The 20874-nt window shown below is 33.7% G+C and overlaps 1 protein-coding gene across 2 annotated transcripts in view; it reads right to left on the minus strand.

Annotated features, from left to right (window-relative positions):
* Positions 1-9298: 9298 nt before the first annotated feature.
* LOC150100086 (ragulator complex protein LAMTOR1-like) overlaps positions 9299-20874 on the minus strand; it is a 73808-nt gene continuing 62232 nt past the window's right edge. For both annotated transcript variants that reach the window (XM_090402541.1, XM_090402540.1), the window contains one exon: positions 9299-10744. In XM_090402541.1, coding sequence (XP_090258667.1) covers positions 10652-10744 — 93 coding nt within the window. In that variant the 3' untranslated portion in view covers positions 9299-10651. The remainder of the gene's footprint in view (positions 10745-20874) is intronic.

Below are 20874 nucleotides of genomic sequence, written 5' to 3' on the forward strand. Positions count from 1 at the left end.
TCTACAGACATAAAATAGACTTGTCCTTAGTGTAGCAGAGGAGTGACAAACCGGCTGCATTAATTGCTTAAAAACCCCTAATTAGAGGATTCAACCCGTCCTAAGGAAAGTGGGTTGAAGCCATCATGTATATGTGGTGTGTGAGTATATATATATATATATATATATATATATATATATATATATACATATTTTTAAAAAATAGATTTAATGACTTAAACCGAGATTACTAGTTTCGGCTTATAACAGCCTTCATCAGGTATTCATTAAAGGAAGAGTATAGTAAAAAACATTGAAGTATCTAAAAAAATGGGAATTACAGGTAAAAATTGCAACATATAATTGAAACAAAAACGTATTTTTTCAAGTTGTTCTAACTGGCGCGCTATTGTTTATTGCGTGTGTGCGTGCAGGTTCTCGTGAACGCCAATATTGAATAACTGCAGTATGGCTATCTGGGATGTTATAACTTAAATTGCTGTTTAAGTGTTCAGGATTCAGGATGATTTCCCTGGATTCTACAATTTTTCTTTCGAACTCATCCCCACAACGAAAAATATTTTCTGATTTATCCCAGCAAACGGAGTGACTTTGGAGAAAAATGCTGGGATAAATCAGAAAATATTTTTCGTTGTGGGGATGAGTTCGAAAGAAAAATTGTAGAATCCAGGGAAATCATCCTGAATCCTGAACACTTAAACAGCAATTTAAGTTATAACATCCCAGATAGCCATACTGCAGTTATTCAATATTGGCGTTCACGAGAACCTGCACGCACACACGCAATAAACAATAGCGCGCCAGTTAGAACAACTTCAAAAAATACAACGTTTTTGTTCCAATTATGTGTTGCAATTTTTACCTGTAATTCCCATTTTTTTAGATACTTCAATGTTTTTTACTATACTCTTCCTTTAATGAATACCTGATGAAGGCTGTTATAAGCCTAAACTAGTTGTATTATTCTCATTAAAACTTTATAAGTTATCTCAGTTTAAGTCATTAAATCTATTTTTAAAAAATGTATTTTTGAAAAACATACCGAGTAGAAGTCTATGATTACACGCGCACACACACACACACATATATATATATATATATATATATATATATATATATATGTAGAAAGTATTTCACCTTGGGTACAATAAATGTTAAAGATACCAAACAATTTTAAACCTGGTTTTACTCTTACTTGGGAAATGGAGCAAATCCAAGTTTAAAATAGCTTGGTATCTTTAACACACACATACATACATACATATATATATATATATATATATATATATATATATATATATATATATATATATATATATATATATATATATACATATATAATTTATATATGTATATATATAAATATATAATTAATTACGAAAACAAGAGTGTCGTAAGAAAAAGTTATTCTCTCATAGTGTGGTGGCAATGATGGCAAATTTTCTGGCTTGGTTGGCCGAGTGGTTAACGTATCTCCTTTCCAGCCAAAACGCTGTGGGTTCGAATCCCGCCGTGGGCATGGATGCTTGTGATTGTATGTGAAAATACTAGTGACAGGCGACAGATAGCGTTGGTGTAGATGATAGTAGTTGTGGTTCGTTGTAGATGGAGAGTTGTAGAGTAGGTGCCCTCCCTCAATGAGTCTTCGACTCCTTGAAAGTGTCATGTAATAATAATAATGGTGTGTGATTGGAATGGATTGCCATTGGTATTTGTGTGTGCAAGCAGTGTAAATGAATTCAAGAATAAGTATGACAGCTGGTGCATGTAGTATGGCTTCCCTCAATGAGCCCCTGACTCCCTGGAAGGAGTTGTGTGTGTGTGTGTGTGTGTGTGTGTGTGTATATATGTACACACACATATACATACAAATTAAACAACAGTAGACCATGTGGTACACCACTGGTCATCAGCTTTCTCCTGGACTCAATTCCTCTGTAAATCACCTTTATATATGCATATGCAGCATATTTGGATCTATAATTCTAAGATGACCAATCATCCTCCTTTAGGGAGGACAGTCCTTCTTTTGTAGGTTCTGTCCTTTCTCGAAAACTGTCCTCCTTTTCGATATTTTAAAACTAATCTGTTAATCTCTGTATTCAGAGATGCCGCGCCGAACTGTTACGCGTCATGTGACGGTACAGTTCGGAAAGAAGCGATTATGAAACGCATGCGCAGGGCATAGGAGAACTTCACATGTCTCGCACCATTGCGCACTTCACTTTGTTTACTTTATCTCTATATTATACTTCGTGTTTATTTCTAACGGAAATACGAAATTATTTCTTTCTCAGTGAATATTATACTCAGGTAAGTACAATTCACGTTTTATTAATTCATTAATTCAATTTTATACAACCCTGTTTTCAACATAAGTGTAAAATAATTTAAATATAGATTTAGTAAAGTTTTATCGCTTTTGTTATTAAAGTTTTAGTTTTAATTATTAATTTTATTTATTCATAATGTGCTTGCATCGTTCGTGTGGCTCTATATTTTATTTTTAATTTTTAATTTCATTTAAGGGATGGAAAAATCAAGAAAGAGGAAATGCCATTTCAACGATCAATTGAAAAGGGAATTTCCACTCCTCATATCAAAGAGAGACAACATTGTTTTCTGCAATATTTGCAGAGGAGAATTTTGTATTGCAGTTGGAGGCAGAGCAGCTATAACGAAACACCAACAAACATAAGCAATCATTAGATGCATCAGCTTCCAGTAGTAAAGTAACCTCTTTTTTTAAAACTTCTAATTATTCTGAAGATGAAAAAATTAGCTGTAATGGAGGGAACATTTGCATTTCATACCATAATTCACAATCCAAGTTTTCATAGTATGGATTGTACAACTAAATTATTGAAAAAGTTTCACAATGCTAAATTTTCATGTGCCAGGACAAAATGTGAGGCTATTATTAAATCAGTATTTAAAAATTACTGTGATAAATTACTTGCAGAAGACTTGAAAAATGCAGCATTTGTAACGGTTATATCTGATGCATCAAATCATAATGAAACCAAATTGTATCCAATACTAGTAAAGTACTATAATGTTACCAAGGGCATTCAAGTAAAAATTTTAAATTTAGAATCCATTGAGGGCGAAACTGCTGAAATTTTGTCAAACCACCTATGCAGAGTAATAAATGAAAACAATTTGAAATCTAAAGTTGTTGCACTAACAGCTGATAATACAAATACAAATTTTGGCGGGCGAAGACGCAAAGGAGTGAATAATGTCTATGTAAAATTACAAAATTTACTCCAAAAGAAAATACTAGGAATAGGTTGTAATGCACATATTTTGTCAAATGCAATCAACACAGCGTCATGTGCCATGCCAATTGATGTAGAAATAATAATAACGACAATTTATTTGTATTTTAGTCGTTTTACTGTTCGTGTGGCTACTTTAAAACAATTTTGTGAAGACGCAAATGTTGAATACAAAAAAACTTTTAGCATATTCAAAAGTTAGATGACTCGCTCTAACACCTGCTATAGAGCGTGTATTACAATTATTTGAGCCTCTCCGTTCATATTTTTTGAGTTTAGACAAATGTGCAAAAATTCTGGAATTTTTTTTCAATTATGAATGATCGGAGATATTAATGTATTTTGTACATAATCAGGCATCTATTTTCCACAAAACGATTCAAAAGATTGAAGGTGAACATATTTCAGCTACAGAAGTTAAGTCTTATTTTGAACGATTTTGTCCTTCAATATAAATCACGATTTGAAGAAAAATTTATTCCTTTAATAATAAAAAGAAAATTGTCAAACTTAGAGGAATCAAATCCGGGCATGACGGAAAAGTTTACTAAAGAAGTGCAGAATTTTTACCAAACATGTTTCCAATGTCGAAGAATGGTCTGAAACAAATATCACAGGAAATAACAGTTTTCAATGGTGTTTTTTGACTTCATCGCAAGTAAATTGGGCAGATATTGAAAATTGTGTTGAGTTTTTATCGAAAGAAATGCGATATTAAAATCGATGACAATTGTCTGTTTGAAGAAATTAGAAGACTGAATGTATATTTAAATTCTGATAAATTAGAACAATGGGAAAATCAACATGTTGAAATTGATAAAAGATGGGTGGAAATATTTAACCATTTCAAAAATGAACACATTCCATATGAAAATTTAGTTATTCTTGTTGAATTTACGTTGTGCTGCCCTGGAACTAATGCAGCAGTTGAAAGAGTTTTTTTCAATTGGTAATGATTTTTGGACAAGTGAGAAATCAAGATTGAATGTTGATACTCTAGCTGCAGCACTTACCGTAAAATTCAATATGAAGGATATTTCTTGCTCCGAAATATCCAATATATTGTTAGAAAATGATATATTGACAAAAAATATTCAATGGAAAAATACTCGTTTAATTAAAAGGGATGTAAGCATAATTTGTGTATTTTTGTTTAAATTAATAAAATGTTTCATTTATTTACGTTGTACTTTTTTCTTAAATTTTTTCGTCCTTTTCATTGTAAAAAATTGGTCACGTTAATAATTCACTTTTGAAACTGTTCCACTATGAGTATTTTGTAAAACTTTTTAACACACTAATTACATGAAGAGCCAAAGGCTTCAATTCGGCGACATGAACTTATTTAAGTTAAGGGATATTACATCCCATATTGTTTCTTAGCCGAATAAGAAACTCAGTTTCATGCCGAATATAGAAACTATATAAAGTTCGGCGATTCCAAGCATAAGCAAATACCTGGATAGTGCAGCACCTGACCCATTTGGTAGTGCAAGCTGAGGCAACTTATAGCAAGGGTGAGGCAAGCTCTGATCACTATTCTTAGTATTTACCCATAATGTGAACTTAGCTCCGAGGAAGCTGTATTACTGTTCTAAGGGATGTAATATTCCCTAACTTAAATAAGTTCATGTCGCCGAATTGAAGCCTTTGGCTCTTCATATAATTAGTAATTTATTAGGACACCTTCTTGGCAATCCTCATAGAAGGGATGTAAGTTCTGTTCGCTACAAACTTGGTATTAACTAGGTCTACCTACTCACTGATGAGATCTCAATAAAGGTTGAAACCGGTCTGGGTAGTGACCTCTCATAATGTGGAACAGTAATACAGCTCCTAGGAGCTAAGTTCACATTATGGGTAAATACCAAGAATAGTGATCAGAACTTGCTCCACCCTTGCTATGAGTTGCCTCAAATTGCACTACCAAATGGGTCAGGTGCTGCACTATCCAGGTATTTGCTTACGCTTGGAAGCGCCGAACTTTATAGTTTCTATATTCAGCATGAAACTGAGTTTTTAATGCACTTTTCTTTTCAGTATGAAATTCATTTTATCCTGCTCACAACTCAATGTAATCAATTCCTATTTCAAATACCCTATATACTCTTGTTTATTCTTTCCATGTGAATTTTGCACATCTATGACTAGTCCATGTACTGAACAGAAATCCAGCATGTACCTACCATTATTGGCTTTGTTCTTTTCTCTAAATTTTCCCAACATATTTCTAAATGTCCAGTATTCATTTCCTACTCTATTTAGATCTCCAACAAGGACCTCTTATCCCCTTTTTATCTTTATGTTCGATTCTTGGTTTTAAGTTTTTCACATCATTATTATATTTCATTTCAAATCAAAGGCATTTGATAGCTTTTGGCACAGGGACCTACTTATCAAACTGCCATCCTATGATCTGCCTTCCTCACTCTGCAACTGGATCTCAACTTCCTTACTGGTTGCTCATTAAGTGTCATGGTGGATTCTCTTCAGATTTCTCACACCAATGCAGGAGTACCCCAGGGTTCTGTTCTTTCACTCACTCTCTTCTTCTTGTATATAAATAATCTGCTCTCACAGACTTCCAATCCTGTCCATAGCTTTGTTGATGGCAGTACACTCCATTCCCTTTCATTCAACAAATCTTGGAGTGTTCAAGTATTAGAATCATCAAGATCTATCACAAGGGACCAGAACTCAGATCTCCTAGCTATATCCCAATGGGGCAAGGACAAATTTGTAAACTTGAATGCCACCAAAACTCCATTCTGTCAGATCTCTCACAAGAACTCGCATCCCTCTTCATTACCTTCAGTTAATAGTGAGATATCCAAACACAATCAGATTCTCTTCATGGACTGGCCAACTAAACTCACTCCTCTTTCAATCCATCTACTTCTGTCATTTGGGACAGTATCCCCACACTGCCATCCCCCAAAGATTACAACCCTCAGCTGTTCAAGCAAAATGTGAACAGATTCCCATCTTGTATGCCAACACACAACCCTAATGTGCTATAGGCCTTGTGTGTGTCGATCATATATATATATATATATATATACATTGCCGCACCCAGGTAGGGGACCTGCCACCCCCCCCCAAAAAAAAAGAACAAGAAAAAAAACACTAGGAAAATTTCCAAAAATCTTTTGGAATTTTTTTTTTAAAATTTATGTTGTGTCTTGTCTTCTATTTCTATGTTACTTATGAATTAGCGGTCACATAAGGTGGGAATACCCTATAGCTCTTGGGAATCCTGGCTGCTGTGTACGCAAGGCGAATGAAGTAGTGCTCGGCCGCTACTTCGTTTGCCCGAGTCAGAGGAGATCACGGATATCATGTATTGGCGATCACTGCAGATGCTCAGTTCATAGCTCGTATGCAATGCGTAGTGTGTATTCTCAAATTGCCTACTCAAATCAACTCAACCCCACACCCCCAAGATTAAATCCTGAGTGTGCCACTGTATATATATATATAATATTACCCGTCATTCATTTAAGTTGATTATCCTTATGTTTAGTGTTGCATACTACAGCTACTCTTTCCTTCCCCTTATCTTTATTGCCTAAATATAGCATCATGCATTTATTACTGAAAATCTCACCTGTCTACTTTGTTTCAATAACACCAATTATGTCAATGTGGTAGTTCTCTAATCCTTCTGCAGCATCACTTCTTTTCCATATACTTTTGGGCTTATGTTTATAGTATCATGAATTTTGCTGATGTTCAGTTTGAGCTTGTTTCAGGTAGTTGACTTTTCACTGCTTGCCCTGATGAAAACAATGGAAGTTAATTGCATGATATTCCAGGCAGAATGAAATTCACCAGATTGTGAATTTTGTTTGTTTTGTTTAAGCAAATACAGAATACAGTCGGGTAAATTCCAAACTATTAAGAAGGGGTACCATGAGAAGGCATAAAGGATAAGTCAAAGGCACTGTTTCCAAAAACCATGCATTATTTATAAAGAATAAGCACTGGAAAAATTCTTCTACACTGACAGCTTCAAATAGACAATTCAAAAGAGGACATTTGTAAGGGTGGGGAGGGGGGTAGGATCCTAACTGATTAAGAGGCATTGTTCATTTATTACATTTTCAGAGGAGGAGAATGTACATATATGTGCAGAAAGCAACAGTTAGTAGAAAATGTACACACATGTTCTGCTTAAATTTACAAGTTGCGGAGTGACTGTGCGTGCGTGTAACTCTGTTTCTAAAAAAATTACTTTTTTTAGAAACAGAGTAACAGTTATTTTTTAGAAGTAAAATAATATTTTGCGCAAATTATACATCCTTATTGTCTAGGTTACCAGCAAAGGTTGGTCGATTGGTATAGTCTCTGCTACTAATTGCTCATGCAAGTTAAGCAAGTCTGAGCGCAGTTAGTAGTTGGAGGGGACCCAATCGTTCAATGCTGTTGGCACTCTGTTGAGGAATGGCTATTCTCACAGGGTTAACTTTTGCATGTAAACTGACATATGTCAGCCCTCTGTACCCTCGAGGGCACACGGTGATATGACAAAAAATTGTCTAGATTACTTCTGGTAACCAATTACAGTAAGGACATATAAGCTATTCTGCAGCTATTTTAAAAATGTACCTAACTTCTGAAAAAAAAGTTACTGTCAGAGATAAAACGGTACTTAAATGGGTTAGCAACTAATATTATTCTTAGAAACTGACAAGTGAAGAGCCTGGAGTTTCTGAAACTGATATGAATTTATATCATCTATATTATATATATACATCCATTTACAAAGTGGAGCACGTCAAACAAGTATTTTATTTAAAGCCATTTCATCATAACTTACCTAGAAATAAAAGCGATACTTGTGAATAAACTGTTTGGAATTGCTCAGTACGAACAAAGTGGCATAATTCTAGTTAATTGTGTATCTTCATATCACATCAAAAAATATATTTTGAACACACCTGGCTTTATTTTTACAATTTTTGTGTGCCATTATTCTTTTTTTTTTTTCTTTTCTTCAAATGTATAGAGATAAACATTAAAAATTCACTTGCAATAAACTAATTTCAATGTTTTATGAAACCCATTTGATAAGAACATGTATATTTATGTAAACAACCTTTTAATTTGATTAATATAACAACTTATCAAGAAAATGTGCCAATGAGTATAATTTACTAGTGATGTGAGTTATTACTGTTACTATTTAGCAGTGTCTGAACTTCTGCATTTCCCACATTATTGTAATAACAGTAGTTTTTCACATTATTCTAAATTGTTTAATGCATGTATATTGACAATTACAATAATACATATACCTTTTCTCTACTTTCTTTTTATTTCACTTTATGTCAAAATCATGATCATGATTTAGACTGTCATAATAAATAATCTTAAGTAATAGCAAACAGAAAAGGATCCAAGGAAGTAAACATTTTTTGAAATGTTTACTTCCCACGGTATATGTCAAAAATCATACCGGTTTTCTCCATATTTTTGTAATTTTTTTTAAAATTATCCCAAATTAATAAACTAATGATTCAGACAATGAGAGCATTTTCTCAATATGATGGAACTGCTTTTTAACAGACTTCTAAATTTATCAAATAATCATGCATGTTAAATGAAAAACTGACGTATAAATCTAAACAATTCCAACATATGCACTCAAGTAAATGAATGAAACTATAAAATGCAAATATTTATGAATCATATAAAAAAGGGGGAAAAAAAAGACATTTTGTACAAAACAAAATGACTTTTAAATGCACTTCTGAACATTAAAAATTATCTATATTTTACACACCAGATTTTAAGTTATTCGTAAAATCAACTTATGGAACATAAATGATTCCATGTACATGATTAAACACTAGAGAAAAAAAAAACTATTTCACATTATACATGCTTAATTTAAAAGAAAAAAAAAGTAAGGACATTACTTTTTAAAAAGAAAGACAAAACTGCATATGCATATATATATATATATATATATATATATATATATATAATCTTAATAATTAAATTATATGCACAATTTTTTTTTCATCAAGCAGGTGCATTTTTTTGTTTATATATATATTTTAATGAATTGGACATTACTTTTATAATTTTTTTTTAAACCAGAAACATCTCAACATCTTCAGGATATAGAAAATATACTATACAACCACAGTACCATACCATATAATGCAAGATGGAGACAACACTACCTGCACAGTAGGTGAAACAAGAAAGAATGAGAGTTGATAGCTGAAATATGGCCATACTTACCTGTGTCCATGGATTTTTAATGTCTCCATTTTGCATAATATAGTGTTTTGTGTGTATGGAGATTTTTGTATACCTTGAGGATGCAGGTGGAGCATAGATGAAACTTATTGGTTTAATAAATATAATTTAATAACTTTTTATGCAATAAAAAATAGTAATGTTTAGAATCTAACATGCAAGTTTAAACCAATGGATTTTGATACAGTAGTTTTGTCATTCCAAAAGAAATGGACAGAAGGTCATGTAAAAGATGATAATATACATTTCTTTAGTACCATTATCTTTCAGGTATGCATCACCATTATCACAATTTCCATATGATACACAATATACAGGTTTATTATGGTATAGAAACTACTCAACTTCACTTGTAAATGCATAAATCTCAATAACAAATATTCAACACTTTATAGTATATTCGACAAGAATAAAATTAATACTCATACCTAATGTGTTTTGTATCTTCTGAAATGTCAGCTTTTTTACAGAATAAGCTTATTCTAGTAAACCAATCAATACTAAAAATTATTTGCAAACTTGTAAACCACTTCTGTTTCATTTAAATATTAATAACAAACAAACTATCAAGCATGAAAGCAGTGCATTCAAGTGAAAGTTGCATCTATTGAGTCTTTCATTAGCACTGCTTATTTACTTAAATAATAGCACCATGGCAGCTTTAAGACTTAGAAGGCCAACTTAAGTATATATATATATATATATATTATATTATATACACACACTTTAACCTGTGAATAAATCAAGGTCTGTTTTCTGTTTACCAGAGAATGGAAAATACCTGCAATTTATTTTTCTTCACATTTCCTGCTAAATAAAATTAAACAGATACCTTTTACTGATAAATTTAGTATAAGTGATTGACTTTAGCTAACTGATAAAATCATTTACTAGGCATCATTATAAAGCAGTTAATCAAATCATATGACTAAAAGTCTATTAACATTATACAACATTATGCTTTGAGCACAACATTCGGCACAACCCTCAGTGAAGAAAATATGCTCTTTAAAACAAAGCATGAATCTTCACAAATCAACTCTTAAGAGATTTTCATCTCTGTTCAATTTTGTTCATTGATATATATTTTTACAGCAGTTTCACAGAACACCAAAATGTACAACAAGATCTTCTTTATGTTTAACTTTTACTTCTTGAAGGGCTTTCAATGTATTTTCACAAGCTTCATTTACCTGAAAAAGTAATCAAACAGAAAAATTATGGGATAAGCATTTAAAAATATATTTTTTTATATATAACAACTGAGATAAGTTCTCAGGGTAGTTCTCTACATTATAAAAAGCTATTTCAGAAGAAAGGTTGATGGAATTAAAAATAAAAAAAAAAGTTACTTCCATGTGTTTGAAGATGCTAACAGCTGCTCAACATTTTTATGGAACTAGAGGAGAGTGGTTGGAGAGAGAGAGTGTGTGTGAGAGAGAGAGAGAAGGGGGGGGGGGAGGGAATCATCAATTAACCATGACCTCCTTTTAGATAGCTTCAAGAACTTTTTGAGAAGTTTTTGATGTAAGCACACCCCAAAACGTGAAAACAATATTCTAAGATTGGTATTTTTATAGAGCTAGCAGTTGAAGCAAAAATATATTCATACTGTTAAAAAGTTGTTTAGCTTTTTTTTTTATCTATGTTCTATATTTATTTATCTCTTTATATTTAATTTTAATCTTAATTTTATATCTAGGATTGTTTCCTCTTCGGATACTGGCGAATTTATATTTTGCTGCGCCAGCCAGTATCCTATAGTAGAAAAGATCCTTACTCAGGGAGACAATACTAGAATCTTAACTTTGTTACCCAATATCTTACTTAACTGCCCTATAGATCTAGATTATTGCAGTCGTGACCTAAATCTATATTTATATTCACTCACTAAATCCTTCCAGCCAAAGTCAGGTTCTATATTTTATAAGTGATAATTTGGAATCGTTTTAGATATTCCAATAAACAGGAAAATATGACATGTTTATTGGAATATCTAAAACACAATACTAAATTCATACACTTAATTATGTTCAATACTAAATAAACTCGAACTAAGAGATTAACACGTTTGAACTAATTAAAACTTATAAAGGCATGCTAAACACTGTAATTACGCATTGGGATACAAATCAAATGATAATAACTGAAGCTAAATTCCTTCTAGCAGTATTACTCGTAAGAACAAACTATCAACCATTCTAATGTTACCGAGACTCTAAATTCTACCTTTCATATTGCATCAAGTTAATTCTATCACATACAAGTTACAAAAATCTCTCCTAAACAATTCTTACTCACAAACGAGGTTAACTTTCTAAATAGTGACTGTCCACAGAGTTCCTTATTATAAAGTTCTTAATTTCATAATTGTAAACAATCTTCTTTCTTCTAATGAACATTCACACAAAATTAGAACAATAGCACCTTACCGACCTTTTCTCTCTGCGTTGTTCTGCATCACGTGTTTGTCTGGATATTTCTCATCTATTTTGGCTGTCTATACACCAACGTAGGGGTTATGCTATCTTCATTCTTTCTGCTGGAAACGGACTCAAAATCCATGCGTTTCAGGAACAACTCGATTGGACTTTTCAGTGACGGCTTGATTCTGCTAGGACTGGAATTTTCTTCCTTCAGCTTTGCATAGAATTCAGCTTCATTTCTTTACGAATGCTCGCTGCCCGACATCACAGACTTCACCCCCCCCCCCCTTTACGCAAAACTGTCCGCCAACTTCCGAACCACCCAACAGGAAAACGATACGACCAGTGATCTAAAAAAAAAAGCCCCTTTGTTCCAGGCTCAACCCCCTTTTATACTCCTATCGAGTGCCCTCTTTTTTAGCCCCTTTTTGCACACGAACCTTACTAATTTCACCCTTTGACTTATCCTTCGTTTCTACGACGCTGATATACTCGGATTCATGGAATACATGGTTACATGATTCTCCGAATAAGCTATACCCGCCAGCGTTACACTGTATGCGTGTATCTTTAGACCTTCCAGGAATTAATACTTAACAGCTTTATGATGACTCACAATTGATTTTACATAGCTTAAGTAAGGCTTAAATTTAATTCACAATATCCCTCTTTTTAAAGACATACAAAATGAAATCTTAAATTAATCACAATAGCTTAAATATAAGGTGATTCAATAAAGTATACAAATTTTTACATAAAGTGAGGAAGTTTCACTTTTAATTACAACTAATGTGCAGGTATTTCTCTATGTTTGCAATTATTTTATATGTTAGACCCTAAATGAATGATTTCTTTCAAAGATTCCTTCATTTAGGATCTAGCAATACATACATTTTATTTTTTTAATTAAAGGTTCGAACTTCCCCCTCAGTCTCTGAAAGTTAGATAGAGCTAAAACTGCCTTACCTACTCCCTATAGGGGGGGGGGAATAAAAGGCAACAGCTGATGTTTTAAAAAAAAGTCAGCCTGTGTAGCTCAGTGGAAGTAGCATGTGCCATCCATGGTGCTAGACTACCCAAAGAAAGGGCACCGCAAGTTCTATTCTAGTCACCAACTAGAGGAACTTTTACTAACCCTTAATTTGACTGGTTCTCTAGTTAGTCGATCTCTGGCAAATGCAGTGGTTTTTTTTCTCCTGGAAACTTGGGTTTTTCACCCTGTAAACTCAAGAAAATCAACTGTAGAACCCACACTGTTTTCAAACAATAAAATATTGTGTTAGGATTAAAAACCACGAGATGGCAGCACTCATTAGCAGCATCTCTTCACCAGAGCCCTGTACAATTAATGATAATCTTGGGCTTATCTCTGATTAGCTACTGGTGGAGATTGAACTGCTCCCTCAGCCTCCAAAAGTTAGAGTGGGGGAACCAGGAAAGAGTGACTAGTCTCCTTGATATTACATGGACTTGACATTACCTCCTGCATACTGCTACGACTCCATCTCAATTGCCCAGTTGATCAGGAAGACTCCTGACTCATTAATGACAGGTTTGAGTCACGTGCATTAACTGGCAGCCAGTCTGCGGCACCACTGCTTTAACTGATGAATCCTCTAAATGAAGAAGGTTATGGATCTCTAAGTATGTGTATAGCATAGCCTTGAAGGGTATCAATCTTATTTCACAGGAAAGGAAGGGGAACAGAAACCAGAATTCCTGCTCTGGAGACTAAATAAGGCATATGCCACTTCAGGCCTCCAATAAGTTCGGCGGCGGTGGTATTTCACTGGGCAATGAAGGTCATCTACCTAGTGGTCTAGTTGGCATTTCCTCCAACTAGGAAGATATTCTATAAATTAAGTGAATATTAAATCCAACATCATTTCAAAGCCGAATACAGAAACTATAAAAGTTTTGTGTGAAAACTGACCAGAGAGAGCTTGCAGGAATACACTTGCAGCCATACTACGAGTTGCCCTAGCTGAACCTTATAGGAGACACAAACACTCAAAGAGCCCGTATATTCACCTGCTATTAGTCCGTTTTGATAAGATTTCACTGGTCTTTGGGACCAAATTTCACTGGTCAAAATGGACCAATAGGAGGCGAATATATGGGCACTTTGAGTGTTCGTGTCTCCTATAAAGTTAGGCTAGGGCAACTGGTAGTATGGCAGAGAGTGTATTCCTGCAAGCTTTCTGGTCAAATTTTCACACAAAACTTTTATAGTTTCTATTTGACTTTGAAATGATATTGGATTTAATATCCACTTAATTTATATAATTTTACATCACTGAAGTGAAGCCTTTTGGCTCTTTATTTTAGTAAAAAGGAAGATATTCTTTTGCAGTGGAAATGCCTGCTGCATGCTCCTGCGCCTCTTTTGTGGAAGGATAGAGTGGAAACAGGCCACACCATGGGAATGTGAGGTTGACTCGACAGGGAAAGGCTGCATGTTGTGTATAGCCTGCCCATTAGAGGCCCAAATATTTAAGCATAAGTGCTAGTTAAAGCTCCTATCTACAATTTAATAGAAATGGAAGCAAATGATGGTTTAGTGATTCCAATACAGTATTTAATTTTTGTCGCAGAATTATCATTGTGGTACAAAATAAAACTAAGAATGTGCAATGCAAATGAATGAAAATGGAGCATGAAGTTCTATAAAGGGCTCTTTGGTGCCCAAATAGCAGCTTTGGTTATTTATGGAATCCTTTATATTAGCATTTTCCTTATTTTGGAGAAAAGTTTCCTACATCCATATTTATTAGACAGGCAGGGATGGTTTTTAAGAGCAGCTGGCAAATTCCCATACTCCCTCACAACAAACAGATTAAAGTAATTCTATTACTATTCCCTATATCCAAGATTTAGAAAATATAACCTTATTTGCCTGCTAAAGATCTCGCTCAGTTCCAGGTATATCAAGTTTTGTGCTTCAATGACAAACATACATATTGAAAGAATCAAATGGAAACAACTGCTATATTTCATTATAGAAAGTTTCAACAAGAGAATGGAATCAGAATAACCAAGGCAATTGACTAACATTCTTATTACCACTTTAGGGATTTAATTATTTCAACTTCTTTTGTGTATTGCTTGTGTATATGTAGCTCTAGTTTTATATTGTGTCCCTGACTTCTGTGACAGACAAAATATTGGAATCATTAAACCAGTACAGTACATCCCTTGTATTGTACTCCATTTCTATTAAACTGTCAATTAGTAGGAAGTGAAAAGTGGTACATTATGCATAAATTTAGCATGTGTGTGTGTGTGTGTGGAGGCTGAGAGGACAATGGAGGCATTATGCCAGGTAAGACTAGTTATAAGTCAGCAAATCTTGGCTGACTTGGAAAATGTTACCAGAACAGGGCCAATAATAGATTTAAACTGTACAAGGTGCTTTGTAAATTGTGAAAATTAAAAAAAAAAAACTATAAAGATTTCATTATTCAGTTATACATACAAATACATAGGATATTTTATTTTTCTCTGAAACTACAATAGTTTCTAAGAAAGTTAAAAATTTGAAGCAAAATTATTAAAACAATGTAAAAATTCAATTAAAAATCAAAAGCATTAATAATAATAAAAAAGGTTGTGTTAGGTTATTTCAAATTATGGCTGAAACAACTGAGATGATAGGCTATGAGACTAGATTTTTATATCTAGTTACCTGCATGTGTTTTTTTGGCTGGTATGCCTGTTTTGCATACATGTAAAAAACATGTTTCAGAGAGGAAAAGCAATAAAGTAACTTAGCATAAATCTGTCATGTAAGCTATCACTTTTGAAACTTCTCAAGTTTCAAATATAAAACAATTGTAAACATTATTTGTCTGTTTGACCAAAAATAACAAAGGAAGTACTCATTATCCTTTCATTCAATACTATTGAATGAAATCTTTATTCAATAGAATAAGGATTTTTCACTAAGTAAAACATGTGCCCTTCATTTTTACGTATGAATGATATAATTTGATGAAAACAAAACATTATCTGTTATCACATGAAATAGTCAGATATAAATATCAAGTGCAGATTCAAAAAAACTATTTTTCTTTTCATTGAGATGAAAATATTAGTTAAAGAAATGGGGATCACTGCTTAAGGGTCAAAGTCAAATAACTGTAAGGAAACCTCCATATTGCCTTTAAGGAATGTGGACAACTAACTGGGGCTTCTGAGCTAATGTAGGTGATCCTCACCTACATTAGGAATCCTCACCACATGAAGGTGAGGATCCCTGTTAATCCACTTGGTACTGAACAAATGAGGATGGGCTTGGCAATTTGGGACTAAGTCAATCAAATTATACTCTCTATACACTTAAACCACAAATACATATGATGCTACAACATAATGAGATTTCATGCTAGCAAGTGTGCTACTCAGTTACACAAGCCCCCCCCCCCAGTGATGTAGCTAGGGCTTTTGCCACCTGGGGAGATCCCTGAGTTTGCTACCCCCTCTCAATATACACACTTAAAAATACTACAAAGAGTTAAAATAATGTATAGAGAAATAAATTAAAACATGTTTATTTTTGAAGTAAAACTTTAATCAATTTTATTTAGAAAAACTCCTCTCACAGCTAGCCACACTTACAGCAAGTGTGAGAAAAATTTGCAGTAGTATTACAATATTTGAAATGAGTTCTTGAGACTGTATTTTAGAATTAACTGCAAAAGTTCAAAAAAGGTTCAAAATGCTGCTTGGGGCGGACCCCCCCCACCCCCGTCACTTGTTTTCATCAGGTACTAAGGCAAACAGTGAAAAGTCAGATACTAGAACGAACTTCAACTCAACATCTAGAAAAAGAACTGAAGATAGGAACTATCAATATAAGGGGTACTAATAGAAAGGAAATTGAACTTGCAGAAGAACTGGAAAACTACCATGTGGATATCAATGAAACTAAATTAACTACTGATATGCCATCAGCTACTTAGATTTCTAGAAGAAAACTTTGTATTAAATTCTGCTATTTTCCTTGGTCAACAAAGTATCCTCATAGGCACAAGAATATGACGTGAACATGTGCTTGCATGCACAATTGCTCAAAGACAAACAAAGAGCACAAAATGGCATCATCCTAATGTCCTAACTGTCACCCTCTGTGGACATGGTAAGGAGATCTTGATTGTTCAGCTGTTTCATGATGAGATTAATTCCACAGAATGAGCCTATAAGATCAGACCCCACACTCATAGAAGGTGCCAGTCAGGAACATTAGAATGTCATTTTTGAATTCAGTCTATCCTTGTGCTTATAAAATATCTTGACGACCAAACCAAAATATTGGTAATAATTTAATAAAAAAAAAAAACTGTCCATAGACATATTTTCTTCCTTAAAATAAAAACATGGGTGATAAGCCTGAATATGAACATCAGACTTGAAATGAATATAATTAAGACTTTTTTTTTTCATGAAACTAAGTCATACAAAGGCTATCCCTTTAATCCCATTACTTACTACAGTACTATCATCACTTACAATAAACCGGAACTTGCTATTCTCATAGCAAGTTCTGTCCTAATAATCATCCAGAGTGAAGTTCTATGAGTATTATTAATGGTCAATTAATTCAGAATTGAAATGAACCTAAAAATAAATATTATCATCATCATCATCAAATATCTTCCATGTACCTTCAAGGGGGCATACAAGATATGATAGTACTACATGAAAAACTTACATCATCACTAACTTCCTATCTACAATTTTCCTTCAAATCAGTCTGTTACCTGTTAAATTCCAAAATTATCAGATCTTATATTTCTGTCTTCTAAGGCACTTTTTACTGTATCAATCCACCTATATCTTGATCTTCCTCTGGGTCTTTTTCCTACCAACCCAGCAGAGAACACTTGTTTTGCTAATCTTTCCTTTCATTCTGTTTAAGTGGCCATGCCACTTGAGATTAGCTCTACTAACACATTCCTGGAAGCTTACAATGTCAAGTTTTTCCCTAATATCCTCGTTTTTAATATGATATTGCCATTGATGCCATCTGTTCACACTCCCTAATCTTTCTCAGGACTCTCGTATCTGCAGTCTCTAGTCTTTGATCAAGTGTTTTACTTCTAACCCAGCTCTCAGATCCAAAAGTTAAAACTGGTCTGAACACTGTCTTGTATACAGCTAATTTAGTGTTTTGACTAATTTCTCTCTTATTCCATATAAATTTATTCAGTTGACTTCCTACCATACCAGCTTTGTTGATTCTGTTGTCTATTTCCATATTTAATTTACTCTCTTCACTAAAAATTGTACCTAGGTAGATGAAATGTTTTACTTCTTCTATAGGTTCACCATTCTGGATACACTTAATGTTTTTGATGTTTCTGCCTATTTTCATTGTTTTTTTATTGCTGATTTTCATACCAAATTTATTACAACAGTTATTCAATTTAGTCAGGGAATCTTGCAGACTTGTACTGGATTTATTTAGAAGTATAACATTATCTGCATAAAGTAAAGAACTGAGATTAACATTTCCAATCTTGATAACATACATCCTTGTCTAACACCAGATTTAACATCTGTTGTTAGACAAGGATGTATGTTATCTTCCATCTCTCTAGCACTTCCTTCAATTCTAACTGCTGACTTACAACTCAAATAAAGACTAAGTATTGCTTCATATAATGCCCCATTGACACCGTACAAGTGTAGTATTTTGAATAGCTTTTCTCTTGGCACCTTGTCATATGTCTTTTCCAGATCTACAAAACTTCAATACAGATCTTTGTTATATTCCCATGATTTCTCAACTATTTGTCATAAAGTGAAAATCTGATCCTGACAGCCTCTATTTGGCCCGAACTCAGCTTGTTCTTCACCAAGCTTCCCTTCCACAATCCTTTTCACCGTTTCTCAAGTATTCTTGCATAAATCTTACCAAGAACACTCAGTAGGGAGATACCTCTGTAATTCTCATATTCAGTTTTATTTCCCTTTTTGTACATGGGTACTATGAGAGCTCTACTCCAATAATCTGGAATTCATCCCTCTGTCCAGGCCTTCTGAACTATGCAGTGCAGCCACTGTAAAACTTTTATACCTCCATACTTGAGCATTTCTAGTCAAATATCATCTACTCCAAGCTGCCTTTCCACATTTCAGACTTTTGGTGGCTTTTTCTATATCAAGAATAGATATGTATTTCAGATTGCATGTCTGTTGAATGTTTTTTACCACTGTGCTGTCATCACTGCTTGTTTCATTTAGCAATTTTTCAAAGTAATTACTCCATACATCAAAGATATCTTTTTCTCCAGTTTTCATGTCACCTTTATCATCTCTAATTTCTTTTACAACACTCTTTTGATCAATTTCTGAGCTTTTTCAACAACCTCCAGAATATCTTTCTGCCTTCTTGATATTTATTTTCTATGTTCTTACCAAAGTCTTCTCATGACTTTGGTAAGAACATTTAGCTAGTTTTACACAGTGTTTAGCTTTCTTACATTTGTCTCTGTATTCTCTAAGAGCACAAGCTGACTTATTTGCCAGGAACTTTTGATATGCTTTCTTCTTCTTTTCCTTCACTGCCTCTTTAACTTCCTGTGTCCACCATGGAGTTCTGATTTTTCTATCCTTGCAGACAAATTCACCACATGCCTCTCTGGCTGAATCAATAATTTCTTCAGGATTTGCCAGTGAATAATCTCCAAGGTTTGGTTCCTGTTCTTAAACTCAGAGGCGTAGTGAGGCTATGATGCGCCTATGGCTGGGGCCACATTGGCTATGGCCAATGTGGCCCCGGCCATAGGCGCTAATTTTACATAGGGGCAAAAATTGAGATTTTTAAACTTTTTTTTTGGAACGCCGCAATTTTCTTTCCTGGCCATAGGTGCCAAAATTCCTCACGACATCTCTGCTTAAACTCTTTCATTTTTTCTTGAATAATGTTTGTGTACTTTAGTCTACAGTTAACACCTGAGAGCTGTTCAACTTTTATTCATTTTAAAACTTTCTTACATGTTCTTCTTTTCAATATGAAATTCAATTTTATCCTGCTCAAGAGTAAATGGTGATCACTTCCAATTTCAAATTCTCTGTGCACTCTAGTTTACTGCACCAATGAGAAAACATTACTATCACCATAAATAAAACGTTCCAAATAAAATAATACTGAATGTTTCAATCTTAACATCAAGATTATCATTGCTAATACACACACACACACACACACACACACACACACACACACACACACACACACACACACACACACACACACACAAAAGCTGCCTCAATATACATTATAGTAGGCAGTATACAATATACACTGTCAGGTCAATTGTAGACCCTGGCCTCACCTCTAGTAAGGGAAAAGAGAAAAAATAATATTATATACTTAAATAAGTGGAACTACATCATTTGCTACTGGTTATGATTCATTTTGTACAGATTTGTTTATTGTCCACTGACTATTGGCTACATATTGCTCCATATATCTATTCTTCCTGGTTTTTTGTATTTGGAGATTTTTGGAGCTCTGCAGTCTTGTTTCTCTATCATCCTATTCTTAGATGTTATATGGGCCTTTCAAAGAAATGGGATTATCAAGCCATCATTCTGTTGAGATTGGGATGATGAATAAGTATCTCATAGGATTCTTTTAATTTTCTTTCATACTAAGTTTTGTATAATGTAAGGACACTGGGTGCTTTTTTAATCATTTCTGTAACACAGGTGAAGTGCATGATTCACAATCAGAAAGAGCTGATTGCACATTTCAAATGAAGAATGTAAAAAAAAAAGTGGAAAAAGAGAACATTTGCAATGAAGTACTTATTATGTAATGATCCCTTTAGATCTAAAAAAAGGAGCTGGTTCGATTACTAGTCTTATGAATATATCAGTGGCATTGCATG

This window comes from Typopeltis vanoorti, chromosome 13 (assembly GCF_054136105.1).
Source record: "Typopeltis vanoorti isolate ZY-2024b chromosome 13, IOZ_Tvanoo_1.0, whole genome shotgun sequence".
NCBI lineage: Eukaryota > Metazoa > Arthropoda > Arachnida > Uropygi > Thelyphonidae > Typopeltis > Typopeltis vanoorti.